The sequence below is a fragment of the Tamandua tetradactyla genome, chromosome 2 (genome assembly GCF_023851605.1).
Source record: "Tamandua tetradactyla isolate mTamTet1 chromosome 2, mTamTet1.pri, whole genome shotgun sequence".
Classification (NCBI taxonomy): Eukaryota; Metazoa; Chordata; class Mammalia; order Pilosa; family Myrmecophagidae; genus Tamandua; species Tamandua tetradactyla.
The window spans coordinates 160,882,219-160,905,731 of NC_135328.1; the positions used below are offsets into that span (position 1 = coordinate 160,882,219).

At 35.2% G+C, this 23,513-nt stretch overlaps 1 protein-coding gene across 1 annotated transcript in view; it reads right to left on the bottom strand.

Moving 5' to 3' along the window:
* The window catches only part of HOOK1 (hook microtubule tethering protein 1), an 86,758-nt gene that overhangs the window by 59,371 nt on the left and 3,874 nt on the right, over positions 1-23,513 (bottom strand). Inside the window, exons 2-4 of the mRNA XM_077149476.1 lie at positions 16,635-16,720; positions 10,281-10,353; positions 589-639 (exon numbers count right to left, since the gene is read on the bottom strand). Of these exons, the coding sequence (XP_077005591.1) occupies positions 589-639; positions 10,281-10,353; positions 16,635-16,720 (210 nt within the window). The remainder of the gene's footprint in view (positions 1-588; positions 640-10,280; positions 10,354-16,634; positions 16,721-23,513) is intronic.

The following is a 23,513-nucleotide window of genomic DNA, read 5'->3' on the forward strand; positions in this document are numbered from 1 at the left end:
TTGAGAGATTTCAAACAGAGTCAAGAGGTTATCCTGGAGGTTATTCTTATGCATTATATGGATACCCCCTTTTTAGTTTAAGAGTTATTAGAGAGGCTAGAGGGAAGCACCTGAAACTGTAGAGCTGTGTTCTAGTAGCCATGTTTCTTGAAGATAAATGTGTAATGATAGCATTCACAATGTGACTATGTGATTGTGAAAACCTTGTGTCTGATGCTCCTTTTATCTATGGAATGGACAGATGAGTAAAGCATATGGATTAAAAATAAATAAATAATAGGGAGAACAAAAAAAGAAAGACTATTTTATAGCACTACATATAATCAAATCATATAAAAATGAAGGTAGTTCTGTTTGAGGAAATAATTTAAAGACTATGTATATATATAAGCAACTTTATGATTCAACATATTTAAGTTTATGCATGTCTATTTTCACAAAATTTGAGTGTACTAAAAATGGCAATAAGACAAAAATATGACCAATTATGATGCAGTAAAACACTGTAAACAAAAAGCTACATAGTTTTTCAGTGCCAATATAATTATCATAGCATTCTGTATTTAAACAAAGTCATGTCTTCCATACCTCATGGTAATAACTCATAATTCCTTGAAGGACTTTCTTTAAATTACTAGCCTGATGGGAAAAAAAGAATAAGAATTATTATTATATTAATTATATAAATTTGTATTTCATATTAATTATGAAAAAACACTTATGCCAAAGTGAAAGACAAGAAAAACTTTTCATTGCTGAGATGAATGACAGCACAACCATTACATTAGAGTAAGATAACAGAGATTTAATTGGTGTTTAATCGATAGGAAATTTGTCTTCATGTTAACATATTTTAACTAGGGTGATTTTATTTAAAGTGATACACAAAAAATTCAAGAATCTGCTTTAAAGGTTTAGCACAAACACATTCAGCCATGAGCAAGTAACAAGTTTTGTGCTCATTCTTGTACTACAAACAAGTAGAAAATAGTACAAAATACAAGGAACAATTATTTTCAAACCCAAGACAAAAGGCAGTACAGAATTCTGGTTTCTTGAAAGAAAGGAAACAAAAGAGATGAGCTCCACACTTGCTGAGGCTTTCTGTCTGGATACAGTTTTCAGACCATAGCGTAGGGAGATGGAAACCAAACAAAGCATGATATTAAAACTGAACTGAGAAGACAGACATCAGGAGACCAAGGCAGCTAGAATTTTCAGGGCAGACAAAGTTTGGAAAGAAAGAACTTCAAAAATGTGGAGAGTGGTTCTTTTTACTCTTTGGGTGAATATCAATTTGCATACGTATAAGGTAAACTCAATGAGACTGTAAAAAATAACTTCCCAGGAAGAACAATTCGTGGGAACTATAAGCTGAGCACTTTTCAAAGTTTACATAGGTCAGGAATTCTTGAAATTGCACCAGCTAGAGTAAAGAGATGATGGGAGACTGTACTTTTCTGGGAGACTCCAGAAAAGTCGTAACTTAGTAGTGGGTTACAGAAAGAATACTCTAGATCTGCCACCCAAAGAGCTTTAAAACAAGCCTGTAAATAATCAAATGGATTCACTAGTATCTTACCTAGAAGAAAAATTCTACCTCTTTAAAAATATACAACCAAACCCAGCATTCAAGAAAAAAATTCACAAGACCTAGCATCAAATAAAAAATTACTACACATGTGGGGCGGGCCACGGTGGCTCAGCAAGCAGAGTTCTCACCTGCCATGACGGAGACCCGGGTTCGATTCCCGGTGCCTGCCCATGAAGAAAAAAAAAAATTACTACACATGTGAAGAAGTAGGAAAATGTGGACAATGAACAGAAAAATCAGTGAACAGAAATGGATCCAGAAATGAGAGGTAGACAAATAAGACTGCTAAAACTAGTTTAGAAATGCTCAAGGATTTAAAGGAAAACACGGACATAAGGGAAGAAACTGAAGATAAAAAAAAGAAGAAACAAACCACTAGGGATAAAAAAAAAAAATTACAATACCTGAAACAAACAAACCAAAAAAACTCCACTGGATGAAATTAACACATTAGATACTACAGAAGAAAAACAATGGATCACTGCATAAGAGAAAAATGGCTAAATTAAAGACAGAAACAGAAACTCTCCAAATTAAGCAAGGATACGAAAGAAACTGAAAAGTTAACAGTGCTTCAGTGACTTGTGGGGCAATATCAGTTTACCATATATGCAACTGGAATGCTGGAAAGAGAAGAGAAGGAGGATAAAAATTATTTGAGGATATAATGTCCAAGAATTTTCCATAGCTAATGAATATTATAAATCGTGGATTCAAGAAACGCCTAAAAAAATCATGATGACCATGCAGACTTACTTAATAAACTGCTGAAAATCAGTGATGAAGAGAAAATATTAAAAGTAGACAGAGATAAAAAAGTCACATTATATAAAAGAGGAACAGAGGTAAGAATTATCAGACTTCCTATCAGAAATTCTTTGTGTTGATCTGAAGTTGTATGTACCCCAGAAAAGTATGCTTTTAAAGATAATCCATTCCTCTAGCTGCGGACCCACTGTAATTAGGATCTTTTAGTGAGTAGGATCTTAACTAAAGATGAGACCCACCTCATTCATGGTGGGTCTTAATCCTCCTAACTGTGTTCTTTAAAAGAGAATAAAATTCAGAAAAAAAGAGAGAGGGTCATAGAAGCAAGCTGGTGAAAGCAACAAAGAAACCTGGAAGAGAAGGGAGTGACCAGAAGACACTGTCAGGTGCCTTGCCATGTAACAAGGGAGCCAAGGATCTCTGGAAGCTGGTCTTCTGGAAGAAGGAATCATCACGATACCTTGATTTGGGCACCATGGCCTTAGAAGTTTAAATTTGAAAGCTAGTAAATTCCCATTACTAAAAGCCATCCATTTTATGACATCTGCTTTCAGCAGCCTAGCAGTCTAGAATAAATTTTGGTACCAGAAAAGTAGAATACTATTATTGCAAGTACCAAAAATATATGAATGGGTTTATAAATGGGTAAGGGGTAGATTCTTAAAGAATTATAAAATGTTTGATGGACAAGGCCTAGATTGCTTTAAACAGACTGCTGGTAAAAATATGGATGCTAAAGGTACTTCTGATGAAGCCTTAGACAGAAATGACGAATGTGCCACTGAAAAGTAGAAGAAAGGTGATCCGTGTTTTAAAAGTAAGAAAGAACTTGGAAAAACTGTGTCCTGATGTTAGATGGAAAGCAGAATTTGAAAATGATGAGCATGGATACTTAACTGAAGAGATTTACAAAGTAAATGTGGAAAGTGCTGCCTAGTTTCTCCTTGCGGCTTACAGTAAAAGGCAAGATGAAAGGGATAAACTGAGAATTAAGCTCTTGGGCACAAAGAAACCTGAAATTGCTGGTCTGAAAAATTCTGAGCTTCCAGAAAGCAAATCCTTAGAGTTTAGTGCTTCATTTGAGGGTCTAACTGAACATGATCCAGTCACAGCCATTTCAGTGCAACACAGGATAGGAAATGCAGTTATCCAGAAAGGATTCATAGAGAGTCTGACTTATGGCTTGGAACCCTGTGCACTACATACAAAACCAACAACTGATTTTTGAGATCTCTATGAATGGAACCAGTTGGGAGTAAAATATGACAGAAAATGGATAGACTGAAGGAAAGATGACTTCTAGGGCAGAATCATGAAAGGTGGGGTCTAAACTGAAGACATGGGCTTGGCCCAAGAGGGCAGACAGAACCATGTATATGGAAAGGGTAAGCATGCATCAGGGCTCTGAAAAGGTGGGCCTTCTGTCCTCCTGTTCAAGAAGAGGGTTATCACTCCAGGATTCTCAGGGACCTGGGGATTACAGAGTCTGGCCATTAACCTGATGCTTGACAAGGGTATAGCCAAGAGCATGACTGTCACCCCAAAGTTTGAAGATGCTGGAGCCTTCACCCCAGTCTTTGGGGAGATCATGGCTACTCCATAAGCACTTGCTGGGGCTGCCACTTCATCAAGCCCCAAGTACAAGGCATTGTTCCACAAATGATTCTTGTATCTTGAAATCTAATGGTGTATGTCCTGCAGGGTTTCAAAATTGTTTGAAACCGTTAACCCATTTTCCTTCCAATTTCTCCCTATGGGAATGGAAATGTTTATCCTATGAATACCCCTCCTTTAATTACTAGAAGCAGATAACTCTTAAGTTTCATAGGTCCACAAACTGCAAGGAATTGTGCCCCAGGACAGACAACACCTATAATGGATTTTGATAAGACTTTGTATTAATACTACTACTGAAATGATTTAAAGCTTTGGGATACTGTAAAGGAATTACTGAATTTTGCATAAAGAACATACCATTTTGGTGTCCAGTGGATGGAGTAGTGATGGTCTGAAGCTATAGGTACCCCCAGAAAAGTATGTTCTTAAAGTTAATCCATTCCTGTGGGTGCGGACCCATTGTAAATAGAAACTTAACTTAAAATGTGACCCACCTCATTCAGGGTAGATCTTAATCCTCTAATTGGAGTCCTTTTTAAGAGAATGAAATTCAGATAGAGAAAGGCACTGAAGCAAGAGGATGAAAGCAAGGAAACCCAGGAGAGAAAGGAGAGACCAGTAGATGCCACGATGTGACAGAGGAGCCCAGGATCAACAGCAGCTGGTCTTAAGGAGAATGCATCATCTTGCCTTGATTTGGACATTTTCACAGCCTCAGAACTAAGCTAGCAAGCTAATAAATTCCAATTATTAAAAGCCAACCCATTTTATGGTATGTTTTTGGCAGCTGTTCTAGTTTGCTAGCTGCTGGAATGCAACACACTAGAGACGGACTGGCTTTTAATAAAAGGGGATTTATTTCATAAGTTCTTCAGAGGAAAGGCAGCTAACTTTCATCTGAGGTTCTTTCTTATGTGGGAAGGCACAGGACGATCTCTACTGGCCTTCTCTCCAAGCCTCTGGGTTCCAACAACTTTCCCCGGGGTGATTCTTTTCTGCATCTCCAAAGGCCTGGGCTGAGCTGCAAGTGCTGAGATAAGGTATGCTGAGCTGCTTGGGCTGTGCTACATTGAGCTCTCTCATTTAAGCACCAGCCCATTAAGTCAAACAACATTCACTGCAGCAGGCATGCCTCCTAGCTGACTGCAGATGTAATCAGCAACAGATGAGGTTCACGCACCATTGGCTCATGTCCACAGCAACAGAACTAGGTGCCTTCACCTGGCCAAGCTGACAAATGAATCTAACTACCACATGTCCACCCCTTGTCAACTTGGCAACTACATGCATCACCTTAAACGATATTAAGGTACAAAAAATCCTCTTCTGGCTGTGGACCTATGAATCTCAAAACAAGTTGTCTGGTGCCATTATGCAAAGAAGGGACAGTCACAAGATCCATAGGGAGAAATTGGAAGGAAAATCTGCAGGGCAAACACCATTGGATTTCAAAGTCTGAAAGTCATTTATCCTACAGCTTTAGAAAGTGGCAGTCCCACCCTTTCCAAGGGCCTATGCAGTGGCCCACCTCCTTCCAAATCAACCCTGGGGAACATTGAGGAGACCACCTTTTTCTTGGCTCCACTCTCTCCAGGCATCAGGGTCACCCCTGGGCTCTCTGCCATTTTGGGACACACACTCAACTCCTCCATGTGGTGGCAGCCAGGCTTTCTCCAGTCCCTAAGGAGCGTGTTGTACCTTTTCCAAGGTCTGCAGCGGCACAACTCTTCCACTGCAACGAGGTGAGAGACTCATCCTCGCCCTTTAGGGTAAACTCACCCTCTCCATGTATATGGGTGGGTCCACTCTCCTGGCTGAGGTTTCTTGGCTTCAGACACGAGCTTTCATGGTTCTCACTCTGCAAACTTCAATTTTTCTCTTTTGTGTCCCCCTCTGTCCAGATTGGCAGTGGTTTTGTTTACACCAACAGTCTCTCCAAGCACTCCAGGACTTCTCCATCATTCTTTTCACAGTACCTCCAAAATCTTCCCCTTAGCCATCCAAAAAAACCATTCCAACATATCTGGTATTTGCAAACTGCAGCAGCACCCCACTCTCAGTACCAAATCTGTTCTAGTTTGCTAACTGCCGGAATACAACACACCAGAGAAGGACTGGCTTTTAATAAAAGGGATTTATTTCATAAGTTCTTCAGAGGAAAGGCAGCTAACTTTTATCTGAGGTTCTTTCTTATGTGGGAAGACACAGGATGATCTCTACTGGCCTTCTCTCCAAGCCTCTGGGTTCCAACAACCTTCCCCGGGGTGATTCCTTTCTGCATCCCCAAAGGCCTGGGCTGAGCTGTGAGTGCTGAGATAAGGTATGCTGAGCTTCTAGGGCTGTGCTATGTTGCGCTCTCTCATTTAAGCACCCGCCAATTAAGTCAAACAACATTCACTGCAACAGGCACATCTCCTAGCCGACTACAGATGGTGATCAGCAACAGATGAGGTTCACATACCATTGGCTCATGTCCACAGCAACAGAACTAGGTGCCTTCACCTGGCCAAGTTAAAAACTGAATGAGAGATTCAGAGAGAGCAACACTACAAAGCAGAGAGTCCACCAGCCAGCCTCCTTTGGAGATGAAGAAGGAAAACGCCTCCTGGGGAGATTCATGAAACCAGAAGCCAGGAGAGAAAGCTGGCAGATGATGCTGTATTTGCCATGTGCCCTTCCAGCCAAGAGAGAAGCCGTGACTGTGTTTGCCATGTGCCTTCTGACTTGAGAGAGACCCTGAACTTCATCGGTCTTCTTGAACCAAGGTATCTTTCCCGGGATGCCTTCGATTGGACATTTCTATAGACTTGTTTTAATTGGGACATTTTCTCGGCCTTAGAACTGTAAATTTGCAACTCATTAAATTCTCCCTTTTAAAAGCCAAAAAAAAAAAAACTGACACTAACTACCACAGCAGCCTAGCAAACTAGAACACTCCTCCAGTAGAAAGGTGATGGAAAGACATGTTTAATGTACTGAAAGAAAAAAAATCACCAGCCTAGAACTCCATATACAACAAGCATATTTCTCAAAAAGAAAGCAAAATAAAAACTTACTGCAGAGAAACAATAACTGAGAAAATTCACTGCCAACAAGTGTGCACTGTAAGAAATATCAAAGTTCTTCAGACAGAAGGAAAACAACACCAGATGGAAATTCGGATCAACACAAGGGAACGAGGAGTTCTAGCATTGTTATATATGCTGATAAGTGTAAAATACATTTGTTTTCTCATTCAAAGAGTACTGACTCTGTCCCAATCAAGATGGCTGAGTGAGAAGCTCAGGACTCCAATTCCAAACAAACTTTGACCAACAAGAACTGGCAGAAACCAGCAATCATACCAATATACACATTGTGGGAGTTCCAGAAGGAGAAGAAATTAAATAATATTAAAGAAATAATGATTGTAAACTTCCCAAATTTAACAAAAGATATGAATATACACATCCAAGATGCTCAATGAACTACAAATAGGATAAGCCCAAATAAATCCACACTGCAACATACTATAATAAAATTGTTGAATACCAAAGATCAAGAGAGAACTCTGAAACCTACAGAGAGAAGCAACATGTCATATAAAGGGAGCTTCAATAAGATTAAATGCCAATTTCTCATTGGAAACCACAGAGGCAATGACATATTTAAAGTGCTGGAATGACATATTTAAAGAGCTGGAAAAAAATTTCCAACCAAGAGTTCTTTATCTGGCAAAACTGTCTTTCACAAATGAGAGAGGGATTAAGATATTTCCAAACAAACATATCTGAGGGAGTTCGTCACCACTAGACCAGTCCTACAAGAAATGCTAAAGGGAGGTTCTGTAGGTTGAATGGAAAGGACAATAGGTAATTTTAGATAATTAACTGAAGCCACATGAAGAAATAAAGATCTCCAGTAAAAATAATGAAATGGGTAAATATGAATACTAGTGACACTGTAAACAGCACAGGATCTAAAAGGTAAATGCATAAAATATAATGATAACTCAATGGCACCACTCTCATAATGTATATATGTGTAATCTGTGACAAGAACTATATAAAGGCAGGGGATAGGGGCGGGGGTATAGTAACATGGTTGTGTATACTACTGAAGTTAAGCTGACATCAAACCAAACAAAACTGTTTTAGATTTAGGATGTTAAATTTAAGATCCTTGCTAACCCCAAAGAAAGTATCGGAGAATATGAAACTCCTGGAGACAGAGGTGGAATCAGATTAACAGGGGTAAGCAGCATGGGTAGTTAATGCAAAATGAATGAATGCAGTATTTCTCTGTGGGGTAAAGGGAAAATTCTAATGGGCAGTGGTGAGGGTACCACAACATTTTCAATGTGTTTAGTCCCAGTGAACGTTATGCTTGAAGATTTATGTTGTGTATATGTTTCCACAAGAGGCAAAGAAAATAAGATGGTAGATTTAAATAGAATCACACTGAGTAGACAAACATTTCCATTAAAGGGGACAGTCTGTCAGACTGGGTTACAAAAGCAAGACCCAACTATTAGGTATCTACATGAAATGTCTTCAATATAAAAATGCAGACATATTAAAAGAATAGAGAAAGATAGGTCACATAAACAATGATCACAACAAAACTAGATTTGCAATATTAATCAGACAAACTATAGATTTCAGAAGAAGGAATAATATCAGTGATAAAAAAAGGCATTTCATAACGATAAGTGGATTAATTCATCAAAAAGACATAAAATCAATATGTGTAAACCTAGTACCATATTCAAAATACATGAAGTAAAAATTAACAGAATGGAGAGAAAAAGATGACAAATCTATAGTCATCATTAGAGATTTAAGGACTTCTCTCTCTGTAACTGATAGAATAAGAAAATTATTAAAGGTACAAAGATTTAAGCAACAGCATCAGCAAATTTGACTTAATCCATATTTATAGACTAACTACAGAATACACATTCTTTTCAAGTGCACATGGAACATCCATCAAGATAAGCCCATATGTTATGTCACAAAATAAGTCTCTGTAAATATAAAAGAACTGTTTTCAGACCAAAATGGAATCAAATTAGGAATCAACAAATCAATAAAATAAATACACCTGGAAAATCTTCAAACTTTTAGATTTCAAAATACCAACTCCTAAATTACATATGGGTCAAAGGAAAAACCACAAAGGAAATCAACAATTTATTGAACTAAATGAAAATAAAAGCATACTGTGTCAAATATGTAGAACGTGGCTACTGCAGTGCTTAATATTGGAAAACAAAAGGTCCAAGGTTGATGATGTAAGCTTACACATTAAGGAAGATAAAGAAAAAAGGCAACTTCAACTCTAAGTAGTAGAAGAAAAGAAATAAATAATAAAGATCAAAGAGAAAACCAATGAAATAGAAAACAGAGAAAAAAAATCATGAAAATAAAAAGCTGGCTCTTTAAAAACATCAATAAAACTGGAAAAACCTCTAGTTAACTGACCAAAAAAAGATAGGAAAGTCACAAATTACTATTATCACAAAAGAAAGTAGAAACATCACTAAAGATAATAAGTCCTTAGCATTCTATTAGCATAATAATAGTTAAGAACAACTGTATGCCAAATTAAACAATCAAAATAAAACAAACAAATGCTCAGAAAGCCACAACAAAACTGACTCAAGAAGTAGAAAATCAGTTTGGCATTTCTTAGAAGATTAAACGTATCTTACCATACAACTCAGCAATTCCACTCAGAAATTTACCCACAAGAAACTGAATATATCTCTATACCAAGACCCATACATGAAGCGTTCACAGCAGTTTTATTTATAATATCTGAAAATGGAAATAACTTAAGCATTTATCAACAGGTAAATGCTGAACAAATTGTGATATATCAATGTAATGAAATACTACTTAGCAATAAAAATAACAGCAACACAACATGGATGAGTCTCAGAAACAGGCTGCATGAAAAAAGCCAGACACAAAATACATACTGATTTCATTTAGACAGAACTCTAGAAATGAATTCCATAGTGGCAGAAAGCAGAGTCACAGCTGACTAGGACCAGACTAGGGGTGGGGATTAACTGTGAAGAGGATATGGAAATGTTTTGGGTGAATGGGGAAATGTTCTATATCTTGATTATGATGATGGATAAATGGGAATATATTCATTTGTCAAAACTCAAACTGTACACAATACAATACACCTATTTTAAATATGTAAATTCTACCTTTTAAAGTTTATTTTTTAAAAAAGATTTAGTTGTGCTTAATGTTAATTTTAAGAAAACTCTTTGAATCAAGTGCTTTTTCACATTCATTCTATATACCTTTATTCTCCAGTTTTCACCAACATCCTCTTTAATTCGGCTTAACCAAGAATCGTTGAACCAAGTTACATCACTAAAACAAAAATACAAATAAACATTAAAATGCTTTTATTATCTGAAAAACATTAGGAATACCAAACTGAATCAACAGAAAGTTATTTTACATTTTACAACCTGCCCTTAAATTAACATGAATAGTAAAAATTATTTAAATGAACTCACTGAATTTTTTGTGATTTCTCAGGATTTCTTTTGGAGTTTCCGTGTTAGATTACTTAAGCCACTAACATTTCCAATTTAACATACATTTACTAAATAGTTCATGCTAGGTACCATGTTAGCAGGAAGACACTAAGATTTTAATGAGCATCTGTGTATCAAGCACTGTACTTGATGCTTTCCCATACTGCTTCATTTAAATGTCAATTATTTGGCAAAGAAACTATCATTATTCCCAAATTTACTCTTCATGGAACTGAAGATAAGAGAGGTTAATAATTTGCCCCACATGACACCAATACATGTCAAAAATCAAATAATCTATTTGATTACAGTCAAGGAAAATGAGTTTAACTGAGAAATCTATAAGGACAAATATTGTTTTACTTAGAAATAAACTTCTATATTGATATTGAAAAACCAAGATAAAGAATTGAAATATCAGATTTTTGAACACATTTGTCCATAAATAATGAACTATAATAATAAATTATATACTTTCAACAAATATTTGGATGCTTGCTCTGAGAAGGTAATTGAACAAGATTAAAAGGAAGATGAAAGAGTTGAACAAAACAAGTAACTACAAGTGGCTAAACAAACTGTGGTATATACATACGATGGAATATTATGCAGCTTTAAGACAGAATAAACTTATGAAGCATGTAATAACATGGATGGACCTAGAGAACATTATGCTGAGTGAGTCTAGCCAAAAACTAAAAGACAAATACTGTATGGTCCCAATGATGTGAATCGACATTCGAGAATAAACTTGGAATATGTCATTGGTAACAGAGTCCAGCAGGAGTTAGAAACAGGGTAAGATAATGGGTAATTGGAGCTGAAGGGATACAGACTGTGCAACAGGACTAGATACAAAAACTCAAAAATGGACAGCACAATAATACCTAATTGTAAAGTAATCAAGTTAAAACACTGAATGAAGCTGCATCTGAGCTACAGGTTTTTGTTTTGTTTTTTTTTTACTATTATTACTTTTATTTCTTTCTCTATATTAATATTCTATATCTTTCTCAGTTGTGTTGCTAGTTCTTCTAAACCGATGCAAATGTACTAAGAAACGATGATCACGCATCTATGCGATGATGTTAAGAATTACTGATTGCATATGTAGAATGGTATGATTTCTAAATGTTGGGTTAATTTCTTCTTTTCCATTAATTAATAAAAAAAAATAAGGTAAAAAAAATAAAATAAAAAATAATAATAATAAAAAAACAAGTAACTACAAAATCACAGAAAAAAAAATAGTGCTGGAAGAGGTCTTATAGGTCTCATCTGAAGTTTTACTTTATAAGCCAACTAAAGCGGAGGGAAAGTTTAAAAGAATTATTTTCTAAAGTTGTATTTTAAATTTGAAAATGCAAAGCTGAAACCAGAACACAAGGTCTAGTCCCATTAGCTTTTAGAAATTAGTCTATCTCTCATATTCTAATATGAAGATCTCACTTCTGGCTGGAATAACCCAAAATGGTTTTTTTTTTTTTTTTTTTTGCATAGACAGGCACCAGGAATAGAACCTTGTCTCGGGCATGGCAGGCGAGAACTCTGCCTGGTGAGCCACCATGGCCCACCCAACCCAAAATGGTTTTATCATTTTCAATTCATCTATTTGAAATTTGTGACCATTTTCTTTTGAGAAAATTTATGTTGATTTTGCTCAACTTCTCCCAGATGCTAATGCTACAATTACCAAAACAATTTAAATATGTAAATGATGCACTGCTAACCCAGTATTTACCTGATATGACTGAATTTATTTAATGTACCAAAGCTGTCAAAATAAATTTACTTTCTTTTTATATTAAATAAGTAATAAAAATTCTAACATAAAAGAGGTATATGCTAATCTTCTGAGTCAAAGAAAATCTAAATATATGATTCTAAGCTGCAATTATCTTTAGAAATTAGATCTAGAGATAATCTATTCTGATTTCTTCTTTTTTCTTCCATTCTTCTGTTTCTTCTTTTCCATGCAAATCAACCTCAGCACTAGTTGGAAAACATGTTCTAACTTCTGCATAAAAATATAACTTCTGCTTCCTTTCTTAAAAACTAACTCACCTTTCTTAAATACAATGACAACCAATTTTTCCAATAAATTTGATATCCAACCTCAGAATTCTATGGACTTATTTTTTCTTTATTATATTGCCACATATATATGCCTTAACTAGATTCTTGGCCCTCAACAATTAGTTCCTTTTGCTTATATTTCCTAGAACTTCAATAAAACTCAAGGGGCATCAAACAAGAAGGGGACAGAGGACTAATGAAGCAAAATATGATCCAATTATTTTCTAATAAAAATCAGTGAGAATCACTAAATGAATTATTTTTTTAAATCAATCCATGGTATTTGTCTTCCACAATTATACCAGCTAAATTCAGAGAGTAAGGAATACCTAGTGGTTTCTACGAACAACACAGTTGTCTCTTCAGTGGCCACCCCGAGACTACTTTTATTGAATAATCAAAAGGCTTTTTGTGTTTAAAACATCAAACTATGATCAGTACCTTGGACATGCACATCTGACTTTCAAAGTGTTCTAAATAAATCTTTCAGTTGCTTTCATTTTATTAAGAGCCTAAAGTAGTAACACTACATTTCAATGATTAAAGCTGGTTAAGAGCACTAGCACTGGCTTTTGAGTCCGGCCAAAGAGGCCAAACACTAGTTTTGCTCATTTCACTTCTCTCAGCTTCAGTTTCTTCATCTAGACGTTGAAGATGAACAATAATAACTACCTCACAGAATAGAAGCAAGCAAAATGAGACCTATGGGACCTATGACAATGGCTTGTATTTAAAGGATTCAAATGTTGGCTATACGGTATTTTATTATTTTTATTTATTTTAATAATAAAATGAATGAATGGTCTCTAAATATTCTACATTCTCTGTCTCATTCTTTCCCCTTTTGCAAAAATGTCTAGTCAGAGATAACAGAAATTGGCAGAAAAGATATATCATACGTAAAGTGACAAAGCTAGGCCTTGCTTTTGGAAGAAGGGGCATGTACTATATATAGTGTAGTTACCATTTCCCCCCAGATTAAAAGAAAAATGCATGCTAATAAGATGGATTTTAGTCTGTTACAGTTTTCCTAAAGAAAAAGAAAAGAAATACATATGTATATTTTAATTAAAAAGTTTCTCTCCTAAAACTCTTTCAGAAATTATAATCAGTTTACTCAACAATCTTAATAAAGGCCTCTATCTTTCAAATCCTTTAAACTTCAAAAAAAATTTTGAAGCCCTATAATAAATCATAATTTAGAATCCACTGATTAAGAAACTAATAAGAAAAAGCTACAATAAAATCAATAACAGTTTAAAAATAGCCAAGTTTTTCAAATAAAAATAGATTCTACACATCTGAAAAAGAGGTACACATTATGATGTGTTCAGACTAAAGATAATATTTAGTCTCTTAAGGACCTGTAGACCCCTAGCTGAGACGAAGAGGTATGCAATTGGATATCACTTCTACAAAATTTATTATTCAGAAGCATATCTGCCACAGGTAAATAAGGAAATAATTATTGGCTAAATTTTGCTACTGTTATAAAAAATAAAATTTACCTTCTCACCTTCAGTAACAACTCTGATGCAATCTGACATGAGTCACAACAGCAACCAGTACAAAATGTGATAAACTGTAACACATGCTAAAATGCTTCAAAATATTCAAAGAAATATGAAATTTGATCTTTTTATAAGAAGACAGATGATACACCGACCTAACTAAGGGAAAACATATAACTCTCACTATCCAGGATCCAGACTTCTACAAAGCTCAAGAAATGGAAGAGTTAAAAAAAAAAAAAAAAAAAAAAAGTGCCCTTCGGACAATAAGGAGGTAAGTAACTCAAATATGCAAAAATAAGAAAATAAAGCAAAAAGAAAATTTAGGCCCAATTTTAGGTAACAATTCATTCGCCTTATGAAGAGAGCTTTCTAATTTCTGGATACTTGATTTTTCCAGCAGGGACACTATTAGAAGACAGTAAGAGACAAAGGCAAGAGCTGAAATAAAGAAAGAAAGAAAAGCAAAGAGAAGAGAATCAGTAATAAAAGCAGAATCCCAGATTCCTACAGGATGTGGAAAAATGAGCCAGTGATAAATGATACAGTTCAACTATAATTTATCTGACCCTATTCTAAGTATCAAGGCACAGTTCTAGAGTATAGGAGGTCAAAGAGCCAGATGCATCACGGTAAAAATAGTTCTCCTCTATTGTACTGTGGCATAAACCCACTACAGCCCACTCCAATACATATAAATGACATCTTTGGATGCACTATTGGAGTGAGTGAATGTGCTTCAACCTCACATCCAATACCAACCACAACGTGGCTGCCTTGTCACTAATCTCCACAATATACCATTATGAGAATGTCTAAAGACAAAAAATAGTAACAACTTTCTCAAATGATCAAGAAAAGATCATGTTGAGAATATGTGACCATTCAAATCACTTTGAAACCAATGAGGGTATAAATAAATAAAATATATAAGAAATGTTTTTAAGAAAGCAGGGGAGTAAGGCATATTTGAGAAGGACTGTGCCTAAAATATTAAGTGCATTTCTTAATTAACCTTGAATTAACCATAAAATTTGTCTATTCAAATGATATCATTTTGAAGATTACAAATAACTAGGATGTTGCTATAATTTTAAGCTATTTTTCTAAAAGTGGCATGCTGGTTTGAATGGCTATGTACCCCAGAAATGCCATGTTCTTTAATCCTCATTCAATAGTGCTGGGTGGGATCCTTTGGATTAAGTTGTTTCCACAGAGATGTGACTATCCAGTTGTGGGTGGGAACTGTTGATGAAGAGGTTTACACAGAGATGTGTCTTCATCCATTCAAGGTAGGGTTGTTTACTGGAATCCTTTAAGAAGGAACCATTTTTGAAAAAGTTTTAGAGCCCACACAGCCAGAGACCTCTGGAGATGAAGAAAGAAAACACCCCCAGGGAAGATGTTTGAAATGAGAAGACAAAGACCCCAGTAGATTCCAGCTATGTGCTTTCCCAGTTGACAGAGGTGTTCCGGACCCGTGTGCCTTTCTTGAATCAAGGTAATCTTTCACTGGATGCTTTAGTTTGGCATTTTTATAGCCTTAGAACTGTGAACTTGCAACTTAATAAATTCTCTTTTTAAAAGCTATTCCACTTCTGGTATATTGTATTCAGGCAGCTTTAACAAGCTAAAACAAGTGTCAATGATTTTTACTAACCTATCTACATGGTTTTCAATATGAATCACTACAAGGCTTTGCAAGATGATGGCCATATTAAACAAGCCTTCTCTAAAAGACAGTGAAGCACAGATGATTCTGGTCTCACTGAAGATAAGTTATCATGAAAGTAAGCTAATAAAAATTGATTATGATTGCTGAATTGGCCATGTTATTCCCCTAAGGGTACTGTTCATACTGTAGACGTTATTTAATCTTTGTAAAATGTTTGACAAACCAAATTCAGGAAATAATGAATTTAGGAATTTTTGACATATAAAATGGGCATAGCCCAAACAGAATCACTTCACTGGGTGAAGTTCTTCAGCATCTGTGACTTCAAATTTCACCCCTACATCATCTCATTATTAGAATTACTAATATTAATGCAGAAACAGGTTTTAAACTTTAACTTTAATATTTTTTCCAAATCAGGTATTTGACAGTTGCATGCTTCAATAATCTGCAAAACAGCACTCTCCATGCAATGATACTTTAAAATGACAATAGTATATAACTAAAGGAAACATGAGAAGCAATTATATCATTCATTTAATGTTTTATTTTACAGTTACTAAAATCTTGTAAACACATCCAGCACAAGTTTAAAACAAAATCTGAATAAGTAAGAATTCTACTTGTAAATTAATTTACTTAAAATGTATCTCTATGAGTAAGGAAAGAATAATAAAGTGGTAAAATTTTTGTTCCCTAGTTGCAAGAATGCCTTAGTATCATATGCTTATATGTATTAATAGGATAAAGTTTCAATAACCTTGAAAGTACAAGTCTAACTTTCTCTCCTTCTAGATCTTGATATTAGGTTTGCAACTGTTTTCAGAAAGAGTCAGAATCAACACTCACATCTGATGAAGAACCTGGGCCATGGCCACTCCATTAGTCAGCTGTTTGACGTCTTGACAAGGCGCAGTAGTATTGAAGGTCTGCAGCTAAAATGACATGAAGCAGATAACTTTACTGATTTTTGATGCCTACAAAGAAGCACTAAAAAAAAAAAATCACTAAATACACTGATGCCATTTATGGAGTAATTCAGAATTTCTGAATAATAAAAAAGCAAGGTACAGACTCTAAAGATAGTAACAGTCCCTGCTTTGCCTATTTTTAAAAGAATAACATAAAAGGAACTTTAAAATAACAATATTTACAATGAAATTTTCATTCTTAAATTTCATAGGAACACAAGGTTAGGAATGTCAAGGCTAAAATGTCAATGAGATCTAAAATAAGACAATATTTGTGACTCCTATCCCCCAATGAGCTGAGGGCATGGACATAAACCAAGGACTCACCATGGTAGCTTCTATCTAGTTTGGTTTTAGATATTACTGGCTTTTCAAGTCTCTATCTGCTAGACATTTATGTACATATTAAAAATGGTGGCCCCTTTTTCAAATAAGAATGCAAATACAGGGCGCACAGGTGGCTTAGTGGTGGAATGCTTACCTTCCATGCAGCAGACCTGGGTTAGATTCCTGGACCACATACCCCGCACCCCCTCACCCCCCAAAAAAAAGAGAGAGAGAAAAAGTTTTACATATCAAACTCCAACAGAGATAGAACAAATCATATAGTTTCTACAAATCTAAGCCTAATCTATAAGGATCTTAAACTAAATAACTCTTTTCTCATACCTATTTTATTTCTTTCCCTCATTTTATCACTTAATTCCTTACTTTAACACTAAATTAATTATCTTAATCCAATAAAATTATCTTCTACTAATTGTTCTGGGTATTTTGAGATTCTACAAATCTGTTCCCATTGTCCCAACATAACATGGAAGAATGATACAGACAAAGCAGAATAGTCACAGTTACTTTCAGTATACACAGAGATACTTGACTAAGTTCCTAGGCTAAGCAGGACACGATGGTACAGGATATGGTTACAAAGGAAAATCACCAAGTTTCTTCCCTCAAGTAGCTTCACTCAAAGGTTAAGGAGAAAAACACATAATCTATTTCTAGACACTGCGTAAGTACCACAATTGTAGTATACTCAAAATGTTCTAAAAAATAGGTGTTACCTAAATCTAATTTGGGCTATTTAAAAAAGACTCCTTAGAGATGATTCCTTAATGGCAAGTTTTAAGGATGAACAGCATATTTTCTCAGTGGGGAAAAAAAGCCAGGGGAAGGTAGCTTTAGGAAATAGGAATATAATAAAAGAAAAAATACATGAAGAGAGTATTTTAGGGAGCACACAGTTCAGATTACTGGATTTGCAGTACAAAGAGACATGAGGAAGGAGTGACAAGGGGGTTGATATGACAGGCAAGGGCCAGGACTTTGGAGGGCCATGGCAAGAAATGTGGACTTATTTTATCCTAAAGGTATCATCTATGTATTGGAAATAGCAGTTTCTACCTCCTCGGACAGTTGTGAGAATTAAATGAACAGACAAACATAATACACTTAGAATAGTGTCTGGCATGTGGTAACTATTAGGACATTACTTATGAGCCAAAGTTTCTCAAAGTGTGGGATCTAGGAACAAAAGGTATCAGAATCTGCAAATACATTAAATCAGAAAATTCCCAAACAGGAACATCAAGTTTTGAAAACCATTGCTACAGGGGGTCTTCACTGAAGGGTGATAAGGAAGAAAATAATAACTTTAGTATATTTTGGATAGCAGTAATAGCAATACAGAGAATGGAAGAGAGGCAGCTTTATGCTCAAATCGGAGAGACCAGTCAGAAGGCTCCTGCAATGATCCTGTTGATAAAATGGGTATCAGAGAGAGAATGGCTGAATTAGGGTAATGCTGACTGAGAAGACAGTATAAATTCATGGAATATTTAGAATATAAGTGAGTATTTTAAAACTGGGTAGGTGCCCAGGGAAGAAATACCCCAGGGCTTAGGGCATTTTTAAAAGGAAGATATGCAAATATTTTCAGATAAACTGTGGTTCCCACTGTTCAGCCCTATCTACTTACACTTTACATCATTAACTTAAAACAAAAATGGATATGATTAATGAGTCAAAAGAGTCAATATCAGAATGACAGAATATTAGGCAAAATAGTAAAAAAAAAAAAAAAATTATGGAATACACATACCACACAAAAACAAAGTAATCATTTCATTGTCAATGCTTAAATTAAGATCAATTTCTCCTCTGCGTAGCCAAGGAAATTGGAGCGCCTTCTGGCAGTTCTTAAGCTAACTGCAAAATAAACTAGATAACAGAGAATACAATTTCATTTGGCTAAATTGGAAGGCTTTATAACCAAAACCAGTGAATAAATTAGAAAGCTCAGTAAAGGGAGTGAAGCGGAGGCAGAGGGACAAAAGAAAATTAATTCTTTCATAATACTCTTCACAAAATTGAAGAGGCAAAAGCCTTTTTAGTAAGTAACCCAGACCAGGCTACTACAGCTGCCCATCACTAAAACAGTGTTCCCCCAAACAATCACCTTACTTTCTTCTGTAGCTAAAAAAATAAATAAAATAAAATGACCAGAATATGTGTGAATGCTATTCCTGACCTGCTTCAATACAAACATCACAGAAATCAAAGAAGGGGGGAATTATACCTGATATCCAACAATAATTCAATTTTGGGTAAACTATATATTCATATCCTCCCCACTACCTACTCATTTCAGAGAGGAAAACAAAGTTTTGAGTTTAAAGATGTTATAAGAAAGATTCAGTCTTTAATATTTTTGCTAATTTGGGTATATATTTGGTATTATTCTTTCCTTTGCCTGCCTGTCAAAGAATTCAAGAAGCAATGAAATTATTTTTTTAAAAAATCTGGTAAAAGAGGCACATGAAGAGATGCTCAATGTCCCTGGCCATTAGAGAAATGCAAATCAAAACCACAATGAGATATCATCTCACACCCACCAGAATGGCCATTATCAACAAAACAGAAAATGACAAGTGCTGAAGAGGATGCGGAGAAAGAGGCACACTTATCCACTGTTGGTGGGAATGTCAAAGGGTGCAACCACTGTGGAAGGCAGTTTGGCGGTTCCTCAAAAAGCTGAATATAGAATTGCCATACGACCCAGCAATACCATTGCTAGGTATCTACTCAAGGGACTTAAGGGCAAAGACACAAACGGACATTTGCACACCAATGTTTATAGCAGTGTTATTTTCAATTGCAAAGAGATGGAAACAGCCAAAATGTCCATCAACAGAAGAATGGCTAAACAAACTGTGGTATATACATACGATGGAATATTATGCAGCTTTAAGACAAGATAAACTTATGAACCATGTAATAACATGGATGGACCTAGAGAATATTATGCTGAGTGAATCCAGCCAAAAACTAAAGGACAAATACTGTATGGTCCCACTGATGTGAACGGACATTCGAGAATAAACTTGAAATATGTCATTGGTAACAGAGTTCAGCAGGAGTTAGAAACAGGGTAAGACAATGGGTAATTGAAGCTGAAGGGATACAGACTGTGCAACAGGACTAGATACAAAAACTCAAAAATGGACAGCACAATAATACCTAATTGTAAAGTAATCATGTTAAAACACTGAATGAAGCTGCATCTGAGCTATAGGGTTTTTTTTGTTTTTGTTTGCTTGTTTGTTTGTTTGCTGTTGTTGTTTTTTACTTATTACTACTTTTATTTCTTTTCTTTATATTAACATTTTATATCTTTTTCTGTTGTGTTGCTAGTTCCTCTAAACCGATGCAAATGTACTAAGAAACGATGATCATGCATCTATGTGATGATGTTAAGAATTACTGAGTGCATATGTAGAACGGTATGATTTCTAAATGTTGTGTTAATTTCTTTTTTTTTTCTTTCCGTTAATAAAAAAATTAAAAGAAATAAAAAAAAATAAAAAAAAAAATCTGGTAAAACACCGGTTTTATTTGTGAAAGTCCAAAGATATTAAATGTATCTCCAAATGTTACAGAGCTAAAAGGCAAAATTTCTCTTCACAGAAACTTCTTCAAACTGTCCTCCATTTCCTACACTATGTAATTTGCCCAACTTTAGCCCTAAAATTCCCCCTTATTGGCAGAATAGCATTTCTAAGAACTAACTATTTCAGGAAAATAAACTCCAAAAACCATAAAATAACTTTCTAAAAACTACTTTTGGGTGGGCCATGGTGGCTCAGCAGGCAGAGTTCTCACCTGCCATGCCAGAGATCTGGGTTCAATTCCCAGTGCCTGCCCATGCAAAAAAAAAAAAAAAAAACTAAACTTTTATCTGTTTCCCAAAAAGGCAGCCCCTCCACCTACCCACTCAACCAACTTTTCTTTCTGACCGCTCTAATTCTGTTAATAATGGCTCCCTTCTCGAAAGAACAGTTACTGACAACTGTGTTCCTCATCTCCATGCTTTAGTACTGACATAACTTCTATCTCCTACTACTTTCTCTCAACCCATTACATTACTTATTATGGTAGGGAATACATTAAGGGACCAGCAATCTCATGAAAAATATTTATCTTCCATTACATCACTTTAACCTACAACCAAAGTAGACCATTCACATTGCTGCGAGTGGCCCTTCTCTGGGTCTCGACAACTCTAGTTTTCCCCTTACTACTGCTTACTGAAATCCATCAATCCTTTTATGATTCATTACAAAATTCACTCCCAGGTAACTACAAATTCCTACAGCTATATCATACTTAATGGTGAATACTGAATGCTTTCTCCCTTTGGTCAGAACCAAGACAAGGAAACCCACTATCATCGCTTTGATTTAATGGTATGGAGACCCTAGCCAGTGTTGTAAGGCAAGAGGAAATGTTTAAAAATTGAAAAGGAAAAAGAAAAACTTCCATTATTCTCAGATATGATACACATGTAGAAGAGCCAAAAGAATCTATTAGACCTATAGGGAATATAGTAAAGTAGATGCATATGAGGACAACAGAAAAATTAATTGCATTTCTGCATACTAGTAATACTCAATTTGAAAATTAAATTTAAAGTATCTTCTGCAATGGCACCATAAATAATCAAAAAACATGAATTAATCCAATGAAAGGTAGAAAGGTGTGCAACACTTCTATAATGCAACTTTAAGAGAGAAATTAAATGGAAAGACCACTAATACCATTGAATTGGCATCAATACCAATATTGAAGAGTCAATATAGTTAAGAAGTCAATTTTATAAAAATGATACAGAGATTTAATGTCATCCCAATAAATATCCCCGTAGGTTTTTTTTTCTTTTGGTGAAAATTGACAAGCAAATTTAAAAATGCATACCGAAATACAGATAATCTAGAATATTTAAAACACTATCGAAGAAGTTTAACATTGAAGGTCGTAAATTATCAGATTTCAAGAGTTAACATTAACTCCTATAATTGGGACAGCATAATAGTACACAGACAAAAAATGAGTCTTAATGCTCTCTCAAACCATTCACAAAAATTAATTCAAGAGGAATAAGCAAATTACATGTGAACAGTAAAACAATAAAGCTTTGGAAGAGAATAAAGATCTTTATGTTCTTGGGGTAGGCAGTGCTTCTCAAACAGGACTTTTACATAAGCACATGACAGCACAATATCACTACTTCTCAGGAAAATACAAAATTAAAACTGCAATGAGATACTACTATACTTATCAGAAAGGCTAAAATTAAAAAGAATGACCATTCAAATGTTGGTGAGTATGTGGAACAACTGGAACTCTCAAATATTACTGGTAGGAGTGACCACTGACACAGCCATCTTGCAAAACTGGCAAATTTTCTAAAGCTAAACATACAGATACCTATCCTATGATTTAGTACCATTTTTAGATTAATACTACCAAAAGAAGCAGATGCTATGTTCTCCAAAAGACATATATGAGAATGTTCATAGACATTTTCATAACAGCCAAAACCTACCAACGAAATATAATAACCCAATATAATAGCCAAAAAGATGCCCAAACGTCCACCAACAGGAAAATGAAAAAAAAAAAAAAAAAAGAGTCATTTTCCTACAATGGAAAGCTATACAGCATTTTTAAAAACTGATCTACCCAACAGCATGGATAAATCTCACAGACATGTTGACTAAAAGATGCCACACCCAGTAGTACAAGATTCCATTTATATGTATTTCAGGAAGAAAAAGCATTCCTCTTTGTGATAGATCAGAATAGTTGTCACATCTTACTGGGAAATAGCATAAAGAGAATTTCCTGGTATTCTAGTAATGTTCTATATCCTGATCTGCATGATGGCTACATAAGTATAAACATAGGAAAATACTGTTGAGCTGTTAAGTTTAAGATCAGAGCATATTATGTACTTACTGCTTCATTAAAAGGAGAAAAGATCCTCTGAGCCTGTGTATTACTCTATGTATGTGTATTCAGCTATTCTTCACTGAGTATCTACTCCAAGTTAGGTACTGTGAGACATGCTAGAGCCACAAAGATGGCACTACTTAAAATCTAATGGAAGAGAAAACAATTAAAATGGAAAAAATACAATAGGAGTTATAGAGAAAATTATGACTCAGTCTACCTGTGCCTGACATAGTAAGGGAATCCTTTTCCAAGAGTCCTACAATGAAGGGAACACATTTACAGAGACCTGATGGATGCATAGGAGTTTATTAGGTAGCCAAGGAGGCGGAATGGCATTCCAGATGTTTGGGAGCAGCATGTATAATGGCATATAGATGTTAAAGCATCTGCCCATATTCCTGGGACTACCAAAACCTTGATATTGATCTAGTATAAAAATCACTGAAAGATTGTGAGATTGTAC